The 12,018-nt window shown below is 43.0% G+C and overlaps 1 protein-coding gene across 2 annotated transcripts in view; it reads right to left on the minus strand.

The window, feature by feature from the left end:
* LOC132780222 (FXYD domain-containing ion transport regulator 5-like) overlaps window positions 1–12,018 on the minus strand; it is a 31,537-nt gene that overhangs the window by 11,183 nt on the left and 8,336 nt on the right. For both annotated transcript variants that reach the window (XM_067462145.1, XM_067462146.1), the window contains exons 2-7: window positions 9,847–9,898; window positions 9,173–9,250; window positions 6,280–6,357; window positions 5,053–5,139; window positions 4,880–4,927; window positions 1,495–1,536 (exon numbers count right to left, since the gene is read on the minus strand). In XM_067462145.1, the coding sequence (XP_067318246.1) occupies window positions 1,495–1,536; window positions 4,880–4,927; window positions 5,053–5,139; window positions 6,280–6,357; window positions 9,173–9,250; window positions 9,847–9,898 (385 nt within the window). The remainder of the gene's footprint in view (window positions 1–1,494; window positions 1,537–4,879; window positions 4,928–5,052; window positions 5,140–6,279; window positions 6,358–9,172; window positions 9,251–9,846; window positions 9,899–12,018) is intronic.

The following is a 12,018-nucleotide window of genomic DNA, read 5'->3' on the forward strand; positions in this document are numbered from 1 at the left end:
GTCCAAATACCATCAATAGCTCCTTTTTCATACTTCCTCCCAAATCCAATCATAGACCAGGAAACTCATTGTTCCCCTTATCTGTCACCCCGCCGGTGAGGACAAAGCCTCAAATAACAGCTGGCGGATGCCCCCTGGGCACACCATTTCCCCTGAGCTGTCAAGTTTCATCCCGCCTCCTGGCTGCTGATTGGACCATCTTCGGAGGCGCTAGGAAGGCGCCGATTTTCCCCCCTAGAGGCAGCGGAGCTCGCTGATTGGACAGGAGGCGGGACGCACAGCCAAGCCTCCTCTCAGCTGTTCCGTGGCCAGCCAATCGGGGCGAAGCCGGCCGGCAGAGGGCGGGCGGGCTTTTTAAAAATGTTTCCTTTGTCTGTACACTATAAAAATGCCTAGAAAACTCTGTAAAACCATGCTTGCAGTGGAATTATTCCTGCAATGCATCTGATCTCAGCTGAATCACGAATAAACCTCGGTTGCTAGAAACTTCTTCCACTTGGATGAGGCACTATTATTTGTAATATTTTTACTCTTTGGATTGGCTCTCGCTGGCCTCACCAAGGGACCCAGAGCCCTTTAGGCGTGGTCCTCGGGTCTCTCTCTCTCTCAAGGAGACCCCACTAAAAGCAGGTCGATATCAGTAGGAGCTGAAGCTAACAGCGGGAGCTCATTCTGCTCCCCGGATTTGAACCTGCAACCTTTTGATCAGCAAGTTCAGTAGCTCAGTGGTTTAACTGACATGTATAAAAGTTTATAATCCTATTTTAGCACCCACCACCACTAGTTCTGCTTTGAAACTTGCATTAAACAACACAGTCAATGAGGAAAACAGGAGGAAGGCAATTGCAGGTCTGTTTCCAAAGTCTTGTGTTGTGGCATGAGATAGTCCCAGTCTACAGGCATCTCTGTTCTTCACAAGGCTCCAATTTTCTTTAACAGGGACTCAAGTTCTCCAGATTTATTCAGAGCATCTAGGTCTGTAAAACCATCAATACAGGTATCTCCAATAAAGATACCAGGTACTGTTCTAGCGTCTGTAACTCGCAAGAGATAGTACTGAATGTCAGGCGTATCACTTCGGCTTGTGAGATCAATGTATTCCAAATGCCCAGGGTTCAGGTGAAGTGATTCTAGAAGGTCTAAAAACTTTGAGACATTAAGGACAGCTCATCTTCCCAAATATCACCACTTTGTTAGGTGCAAGCCTGCTCATGACAAATTGCTGTGCGGGCACACTGCCCGGCTTCTCAGCCACAAGCAGATTGTTTAGCTGTTTCCAGGAACACAAGAGATCACAGCAAGGAAGCAGAGAGCACAGTTGATTGTCTCTAATCAAACAAATTGTGCAGCCCTTTTAGACATCCCAAAGCCTGCAAAATCTATTTCCCAAAAACAAAGCCAGCAAGGATGAAAAGCACCAGGCATAGGCATCGTTTATTCCAAACCCTTTGGGGACTCAATAGGAAACATCACTTTCTTTATCTTGAGACTTACCATAATGGAAAAAATCATGATTGTAATCGATCTTTTCAAAGTCTGCAAAAATAAAAAAAGAATGTTAGATGGAAAAAATTGCAGTTTTGCTACCATAAGAACTTCAGGTCAATCCTCCTCATATAAATGACGGTACCAGTTCCCAATGCCTCGTATATAATTTCCTATATGTGGGCATTTATTAATATCTAGACACAGTGAAACATATATACAGTACAATCCCAATATCTGAAGGAAATATACTTCCAGACTTCATGTAGATATAATAATAATAATAATAATAATAATAATAATTTTATTTATACCCCGCTACCATCTCCCCAAGGGATTCGGTGCGGCTTACATGAGGCCAAGCCCACAATACAACAGTAAACAAAGGCAATAACAAAAACAATCAATACAATACAATTAATCACATAAACACAAAATAAACAATAAGCATTCAACAGTGACGCACGAGCATTTAAAAAACCAATGGCTGGGCCAAATGTAATAGATTAAAATTTAAAAAATAATACTGGACATGAACAAGGTAGAATATAACTGGGATAGGATTTTCAAAGAGAAATGAGGGAACACTGTCAGTCCTAAATCAGTGGTAAAGTGCATTTTTGAGGGCATATTGCTGAGAGCTTTCCTTATTCTGGGAAGGCACACTGGAACAACCACGTTTTCAGGCTCCTCCCAAAGACTGCCAGAGTTGGAACATGTCTGATATCCTTGGGAAGTGAGTGCCAGAGTCAGGGGGCCACCACCGAGAAGGCCCTCTCCCTCGTCCCCACCAATCGCGCCTGCAAAGGAGGTGGGAGCATGAGCAGGGCCTCACCAGATAATTGAAGAGATCGTGCAGGTTTGTAGACAGAAATGCGGTCACACAGGTAGGCGGATCCCAAACCATTCAGGGCTTTGTAGGTAAGAACCTGCATCTTGAATTGGGACCAGAAAATGAATGGCAGCCAATGGAGCTCTTTAAACAGGAGGGTTGACTGCTCCCTGTAAGTTGCACCAGTTAGTAACCTGGCTGCCGCACGTTGTACCAATTGAAATTTCTGGGCCGTTTTCAAGGGCAGCCCCACGTAGACTTTATTACAGTAATCCAAACTGGAGGTGATTAAGGCATGGACCACCCTGGCCAGATCTGGCTTCACAAGGTACGGTCGCAGCTGGCGCACTAGTCTTAATTGTGCGAAGGCCCTCCCGGCCACCGTCGACGCCTGAGCTTCAAGCGTAAATGACGGGTCCAGGAGGACACCCAGACTGCAAACCTGTGACTTCAGGGGGAGTGCAACCCCGTCCAGCACAGATATGTGATACTTCAGACCGTAATAGTAAATCCTATTATTTTCAATGGAAAGGGGTGGCGGATTTATATCCAATTGGCAACCATTGATTCCTGTCCATCCCAACAGACATGGATTTCTGCATGGAACTGCTTCTGCTTTGTAATGAATAACAGGTTTTGGGGAGTTTGGGGGAGTGTTTTTTGTTTTTTGTTTTTTTGCTACACGATTTCAAGCCAGCTACAACTTACAACAACTCTATTATGGGCTTTTCTAGGCAAGATGTATTTGGGTTAATTGGCCATTGCCTTCTGAAAAATCCTGCAAATCTCTTGGGAAGACAGGTGGACAAATATCAGCGTGCTGGAAGAAACAAAGACCACCGGCATTGAAGCGATGCTCCTACACCATCAACTCTGCTGGACCAGCCACATCGTCCAAATACACTATCACAATCTCCCAAAGCAGCCAGTTACTATACTCCCAACTGAAGAAAGGGAAACATAACATTGGTGGACAGGAAAAGAGATTTAAAGATGGGCTTAAAGTCAACCTTTAAAACTGTGACATAGACACCGAGAACTGGGAAGCCCTGGCCCTTAAATGCTCTAACTGGAGGTCAGCTGTGACCAGCAGTGCTGCAGAATTTGAAGAGGGATGAATGGAGGGCGAAAGGGAGAAACATACCAAGAGGAAGGCGCATCAAGCTAACCCTGATTGGGACTGCTTTCCACCTGGAAACCAATGTCCTCATTGCATGAGAACATGTGGATCAAGAATAGGGCTCCACAACCACCTAAGAACCCACCGCCAAGACCACCTAAGAACCCACTGCCAAGACCAAGACAGTGGACTTGGTCATCCTTGAGCTAAGAGGGATCGCCTAAGTAATGTAAGTCTTCCCCCATGGCTGCCCAAGCCATACCATGGATTTCCATACCTGAGCAGGGATTGAAAATCTGTCTCTTGGAGTCTTTGGGCACATCTACACAGGGCAATCCCGGGGGGGGGGGGGGGGGGGGTACGTGCACTGTGAATCTGTAAGCAGCGGAGCCAGCTCCCAAAGTTCAGAGAATCTCAGGAGCAGTCTCCAATTTTCCCCAATTACCCTTAGTTCAATATCACCCTGATTCTCAATGTCAATAAAAAATTACTTAATTACAAAGAAATTGAATATGTATTGAGGGGATGAGGCTCTTTCCAGTGTTTCTGTAATCCCAAAGTCATGGTTATGGGATTTTGGCAGTCACAGTCCAAAATCCTCATCTTTGTTCTAGATCAGTGTTTCTCAACTTTCCTAATGCTGTGACCACTTAATACAGTTCCTCATGTTGTGGTGACCCCCAACCATAACATTATTTTCGTTGCTACTTCATAAGAGTAATTTTACTACTGTTATGAATCATAATGTAATTAGCTGCTATGCAGGATGTATTTTCATTCACTGGACCAAATTTGGCACAAATACCTGATACACCCAAATTTGAATATTGGTGGGGTGGGGGGGATTGATTTTGTTATTTGAGAGTTGTACGTGATGGGATTTATATTTCACCTACAATCAAAGAGCATTCTGAACTCCACCAATTATGGAATTGAACCAAACTTGGCACACAGAACTCCCATGACCAAGAGAAAATACTGGAAGGGTTTGGTGGGCATTGACCTTGAGTCTGGGAGTTGTAGTTCACCTACATCCAGAGAGCACTGTGGACTCAGACAATGATGGATCTGGACCAAAGTTGGCACAAATACTCAATATGCCCAAATGTGAACACTGGTGGAATTTGGGGAAAATAGACCTTGACATTTGGGAGTTGTAGATGCTGGGATTTATAGTTCACCTACAATCAAAGAGCATTCTGAACTCCACCAATGATAGAGTTGGGCCAAACTTCTCACACAGAACCCTCATGACTAACAGAAAATACTGTGTTTTCTGATGGTCTTTGGTGACCCCTCTAACACTCCCTTGCGACCTCCCAGGAGTCCCGACCCTCAGGTTGAGGAACACTGTTCTAAAGATACAAACAGGCACAACCACTGTTTCTGAAGGAAAAGCAACCCCAAAGCAGCCAAGTTTTCCCTCTTTCTTTTGAATATACCTGTTTTCATCTTCTGGTCATCAGGTGGCACTTCAGCTGGAGTTACTCCTGAAAAAGACAATACAGAGAAGCCATTCGGTTGAGTTTGGAATACCAAGGTTGTTTGGTCAGTTCTCTCCCCCAGTCTTTCTCACAGAGATTCCCCAATCTCCTGGCTGGTTTCAAGTGCTCACCTGCAAACCTTGGGGTCTTCATATTGTTGGTGGTGACAATTGCCATTGTTGATGTTTCAGTTTCAGATGTAGTTATCGCTTCATTTGCTTTTGTGATTTTGATTATAAGCCAAGGAAAGAATATGAAAAAATGTAGAGGTGAGACAGAAATCCTTAAGAAGAAAAAATATTCTGAGATTTGGGGCCGAATAATATAGACTTGCTTTTAAACCAACCCTTTAACTATGAATGTGATTTTCCTGCTTCTTGGCAGGGGGTTGGCCTGGATGGCCCATGAGGTTTCTTCCAACTCTGCCATTCTATGATACAAACTTGGTGGTCAGGCTGCCTCCATCCAGGTATGACTACAATTGCCATATGAGCCAAATTTGAAAAAGATCCTGATAATAAATCTGTAAAGACTGTAAAGGTAAAGGTTTCCCCTTGATATTAAGTCTAATTGTTTCTGACTCTGGGGCGAGGGAAGGGGGTGCTCATCTCCATTTCTAAGCCGAAAAGCCAGCATTGTCCATAGACACCTCCAAAGTCATGTGGTCTCCATGACGAAGTGGTACCTCTTGATCTACTCACATTTGCATGTTTTCGAACTGCTAGGTTGGCAGAAGCTGGAGCTAACAGTGGAAGCTCACCCCACTCCCTGGATTCGAACTGTGGACCTTTCAGTCAGCAAGTTCAGCTGCTCAGGGAAAGACTGTAGTCAGGCTAATAATGTCATGTAGAGTACAGTTACAACCAGCCAGCCATGCCTTCTGCCAAGATACTCCATTTTATTCTCCATCCCAAGAATAATTCCTTATGAACACTGAACATCAGTCTTCAGTGGTCTATTTTAAGGGGTATTTCCATCCTCCTGAAAACTTTTGCCCTATAAATATTTTTGGTCTTCTGGCATCTTGAGAGTTCTTGCTTTTGCCTCCCACTTTTACCTTGATGGTGCCTTCAGACTACAAAAGCACTTACGATTGGGAGATACCTCTACTCTACATGACATTATTAGCCTGACTACAGTCTTTCCCTGAGCAGCTGAACTTGCTGACTGAAAGGTCCACAGCTAGGAAGTACTTGTTCTTGGCAATGTGTGATGCTGTTTCTTTCTTGTGATGCTGTTTCTTTCTTGTGGTATGGAAGGGGGGTGGCCTCCAAAGCAATAACCCTTCCAAGTTCCATAGAGAACTGAGATCAATATTATTAAAGGATTCCAGCCCAGATATGTTCTCTGCCACATACCATTTGTTGTCTCAAGTTCTTGCAGGAAGTTCAGCTCAGTACTTGCATCTGCCAATCCCTCTGCCATATAAGATGAGGCTATGGAAGAGAAAAACTGCCTTAGAATAACTTCAACCAGAAAACCAGGGTAGCTCTTGGTTTTAATTGCCTATTGTGTGTTTTAACCTGTTTTTTAAATTTTAATTTGCTTTAAATAAATGTTTTTAGTTCTGTCTGTTACTGTTGTGCTCCAGGCCCGGAAACACCTATGACCACCACACCACACAAGAGTCCAGGAATATAAAGAAACAGTTTATTGTAAAAACATATAAACAGCATATAAATATTCAGGAATAAGAAAGGAAGCTATATAATCCAAAAAGATTTAGCAACAGGTAATGGCCAAACAATAATCCAAAGGTCTCATAAAGTTCCAGAGGTGACAAAGTCCGGGAATAGGTAGAAATCACAGATACACAAGTGAGGTTGGTGGGGATGAGGAGCAGGGTCTTCTCAGTGGTGGCCCCTCACCTGTGGAACTCACTCCCAGGGGAAATTAGGGCATCAACATCCCTCCTCTCCTTCAGGAGGAAGGTAAAGACAAGGTTGTGGGACCAGGCCTTCGGGCAATCTGACAACTAGATATGGACAACCAGATGGATAGGACTGACAGGACTGACAATTGTGGAATTGGAATTTGAACTATGAGATTGCGAAACGCTGACCATCAATGAGGAGAAATGGTTTGTATTGGTTTTATTGCTTTTACTGGTTTTATGGTTGTTTTCGCCTTGCAAGAATTGTTGTTTCTGTTAATTGATGTTATTGCTAGAATTGCTGTTTTCTGTTAATTGATGTTATTTTGTCTTTTTGTTGTTATGTGATGCGGGCATCAAATTGTGCCTTGCTTTTGTAAGCCGCCCTGAGTCCCCTTCAGAGTGAGAAGGGCGGGGTAGAAGCAACCGAAATAATAATAATAATAATAATAATACAGCATAAGTCCACAATCAAGAAGGTATAACAAAGGAGTACATGAACAGAAACATAGAATACTTCAGGATATATATAAAATCTAAAATCAAAGCTTGACTTGAACCAGGAACAAGAGAACTCACGCTTAGCTTCTCACTCTAATGCAGCTTTGCCTGAACTGACCTTAAAGTAAATGACTTGTTGTTTTAGACACCCATGAAATTATTCCATTTCCCATGAATTTCCTTCACAGTTTTCCCACGTAATCTATCTGAACGACGCAATCTATTTTCAGCTCCAATTTGTAAATGAAGACCTTTGTTGATCTCTGTAGCTACAAATGGGTTCCCATGGGAATCCTCCTTAGCTCTTCACTCGATTCCTTATCTGCTGTTGCTTCTTCTGACTCCCCTGAATGCCCTTTAGGCCCTGCACTTTCCAAGCTATTTTTCTCAGAGAACAATCATTTCCCAGACATGAATTTTCCAGACTTGAGAACCCATTATTGTGCCACAGGAAAGCTCACAATCCTGTCTAAATCATCAGTTAAACCATCAGCCTCTGGTGGCCGATCTACAACAATTACCTGGAAGCAGAGGCGGCCCTAGGTAATTTTCAATGGTAAGGAAACCGTATTTTGCCCCCCCATCCCCCCCCACCCCAACCAATCAATTCTGTTCGTCATGGAAGTTCTGTGTGCCATATTTGGTTCAATTCCATCATTGGTGGAGTTCAGAATGCTCTTTGATTTTAGGTGAACTATACATCCCAGTAACTACAACTCGCATATGTCAAGGTCTATTTTCCCCCAAGAGCGCCTCAAGAGCGCCCCTGGGCAAAAACAACTATACTGCAAAGGCTTACTTTGCGTAATGGTTGAGCCGCCCCTGCCTGGAAGTCATCATGGGATAACAGGTGATATGCAAATATCAGAAGAAATTAAGTTTAGAAGCCTGTTTCATCAGCCAAATGGTGTACCAATTCTATCCACAGTAGGACTATCAGAAGAAAGATAGGGCCCTCCTGTTTTTGTGACATTTGTTTGAAAAAAAGGATTGCCGCTGGTGGTGAGGACACTTCCCATGTCTGTCTCTCATCAAACAGGTTCTTAAGGCTTCTGTACAGTTTCAGAAACCTACCAAACTAATGTAACCAGCAATGGTGTGGTAACGAAGAAATATATGGGCATAGCGCAGGAAATGTGCCCTTTCCACATCTCTGTAAAAGGATCTTATTTCTCCATCCCAGCTAATGGACATTAAAACCCTGATACCACAAGAAGGAAACAGCATCACACATTGCTAAGAAGTTGTCTCACAAACGCTTGAAGCAGAGGCTTGTTTTAAAATGAAAAGCAGCTTTAAGAGGGATGACTTTAGAGTGGAAATACAGCACAAGGAGAAAATACTTGACCCTTTCCTCTTCACTTAAAATCATACACATATTCAGTTATGTTGCTCCTTTCATTAAACAGCTGAGCATGTGGTAGGGAAGGATGGTAAGGGAAGCAAATACCTTCAAGGAAGGAGCATGCAGGTGCTAGCTGCACTACAAAACAACTATCTTTGGGCTGGCATGTAGATACAGCCTTTCTGCAGAGGGCCAAATATCCTCAGGGCCCTTTCACACAACCGTATAACCCAGGGCCGTTCCACACAGCCCTATATCCCAGAATATCAAGGCAGAAAATCCTACAAGATCTGCTTTGAACTGGGTTATTGAGTCCACATGTGGGGTTTTCTGCCTTGATATTCTGGGATATGGGGCTGTGTGGAAGGGCCCTCCTAATATCAAGGCAGATAATCCACAATTATCTGTCTTGAATTGGAATATCTGAGTCCACACGGCCATATAATCCAGTTCAATGTGGATTTTATGCAGATGTGTGGAAAGGGCCTTAGCCATATTGACCAGAGATTATTTACCAAGCCATAAAACTCACGTGTTGAAAACAACTGGGGTTCCATTGTGGATTCACCTGCAGCATCCTCCTTCTGTTCAATAACTGAAGCTGGGCTTGCTATAAAATCAAAGCAAGCATGAGGTCAGTCAGCATACCACGACCATGAACATCTTCAGACATTAATGGTCTAAAGCTCTGTAGACCAATGTTTTTCTCATATCCCCCCCCCCCTTTTTAATTTAAGCTCTTTAGGAATTCCTTCAAGCTTTTGATAGCTTCCTCTTGCACACTAGCAGTGTTATTTTGGCTACAGAATTAAAATCTACAAGCTAAAGTTCAACGGTGTAGATCAATGGTTCTCAACCTGTATGTAGGTCCCCAGATGTTTTGGCCTTCAACTCCCAGAAATCCTAACAGCTGGCAAACTGGCTGGGATTTCTGGGAGTTGTAGGTCAAAACACCTGGGGACCCACAGGCTGAGAACCACTGGTGTAGATGAATAACCAATTTCTAGGCGACTACTCTATAAAGCAGCTCTGACTCATCCAGCTACGAGAAGGATATCCCTAATGCCAGGATGACTCATGCAAGTCAGCTCAGGTGAAAAATGGTAATTCATGGAGAACATGGAAGTGCGACTTCATTGTTGTCTATTGCTGTAGACATAATAGTTGGAAACACCTGGAAAATGTAATGAAGAGATAACATCTCACCTTCTGCATCCAAAGAAGTTGTAAGGCTCATAAAACCAAGCAGAAGAAAAACCTGTGAAATAAGTACAGAGATATTATTTGTATTATGCAATTGTTATTACCCAAGTCCCATAGTCCCAACTGTGAATCTCCAAAATACCTCCAATGTAGGCCGAAGGGGTTAACATCATAACTTCTAAGACAGAGGGGACCAAAATATTTTGCTGCTTGAGGCAAAAAACAAACTAGCCCAATTTATTTATTTATTTATTTGTTATTATTTATTTACTGCTGAGCTTGTTGACCGAAAGGTCACAGGTTCGATTCCAGGGAGCAGTGTGAGCTTCTGCTGTCAGCCCCAGCTTCTGCCAACCTAGCAGTTCAAAAACATGCAAATGTGAGTAGATCAATAGGTACCGCTCCGGTGGGAAGGTAACAGCGCTCCATACAGTCATGCCAGCCACATGACCTTGGAGGTGTCTATGGACAACACTGGCTCTTTGGCTTAGAAATGGAGATGAGCACCACACCCCAGAGTCAGACAGACTGGACTTTACCTCTTTATTTATTTACTAAATTTGTATACCACCCTTCTCAGCCCTCAGGCGACTCAGGGTGGTTTACAGAGGCAACAATTCAATGCTCAACAACACCATAAAACATTTAAAAGCATTAATACATAATATAAAAAGCATAACAAGAACAATAAAAACTTAAATCAATTTTGCATCTCCTAATTAAAAACATTGTCCAATCTCATTATCCAGTCGTTCCATATTCCTATGTCTTTTACACTGCATTTTCAAATGCTTGCTCAACCAGCCATGTCTTGACCCTTTTCCAGAATCTTAAGAGGGAGGGGGCCAAACGAATGTCCCTGGGAAGGGCATTCCATAGCCGAGGGGTCACCACTGAGAAGATCCTGTCCCTCGTCCCCGTCAAACTTATTTGTGACGCAAGTGGGAACGAGAGCAGGACCTCCCCGGATGATCGTAAAGTCCTAGCAGGTTCATAAGGGGAGATGGGTTCAGACAGGTAAGTTGGGCCAGAACCATTTAGGGCTTTATAGACTAAAGCCAGCACTTTGAATTGTGCCCAGTAGCAGATTGGCAGCCAGTGGAGCTGGCGTAACCAAGGAGTTGTGTGCTCCCTGAGTGCTACATCAATTAGTAGTCTGTCTGCTTTTCAAGCATGGAGAGGCACGGAGCTCATCACATGTTCCAAGATTAAAAGAGGTAGAAATGTTCTGAAAGGAGGGAACTCTGAACATGGACCAGCAATCATGCTTAGAGCTCCTACCTCTTATCACACTTTACTCACATCTTTACAACTGAAAAACAGCTTGGATGGGAACCATCAAAGTTTCCCATCCTGTTTGATTGCCCAACCATCAGCAGTCTCTTTTATCCTATGGGGTTTGATGCAGAACAATGGGATCCCATGAAAAGCAATGGTTTTAACCTGGATCGCTGTCTCTTGTAACCTATGGGCTTTGATGCAGAACCATAGAATCCCATGGAAAGAAGTGGTTTTAAAGTGGTGTCAGTCTCCTTTAATGTAAGGTGAGCTGGGTAGGGCAAAGGATCTCTTGGTTTTCAGATAATGTTGTTTCTCCTGATTAATAGTAATAGTAAAAATAAATATAAATATAAATAAATAGTAATAATAATAGTAATAATAATAATAATAATAATAATAATAATAATAATCTTTATTTATATTCTGCCCTATCTCCCCAAAGGATCTCATGGAGGATTCCAATCACAATGCCTGAATACAACAACCAATACATACACAATAGCAAAAATAATAAACCAACATATAAAGCAAAATATAACAACATTTAAAAATTAATATAAAACATAATCTGTCAAGTACATTATATAAATTATTTATCCTCTTCATGGGAAATAAGGGATCAAAAAGCCATCATAGAATCATAGAGTTGGAAGAGACCTCGTGGGCCATCCAGTCCAACCCCCTGCCAAAAAGCAGGAATATTGCATTCAAAGCACCCCTGACAGATGGCCATCCAGCCTCTGTTTAAAAGCTTCCAAAGAAGGAGTCTCCACCACACTCCGGGGCAGAGAGTTCCACTGCTGAACGGCTCTCACAGTCAATAAGTTCTTCCTCATGTTCAGATGGAATCTCCTTTCTTGTAGTTTGAAGCCATTGTTCCATGTCCTTGTCTCC

Source organism: Anolis sagrei, chromosome Y, assembly GCF_037176765.1.
Source record: "Anolis sagrei isolate rAnoSag1 chromosome Y, rAnoSag1.mat, whole genome shotgun sequence".
NCBI classification, from domain to species: Eukaryota; Metazoa; Chordata; class Lepidosauria; order Squamata; family Dactyloidae; genus Anolis; species Anolis sagrei.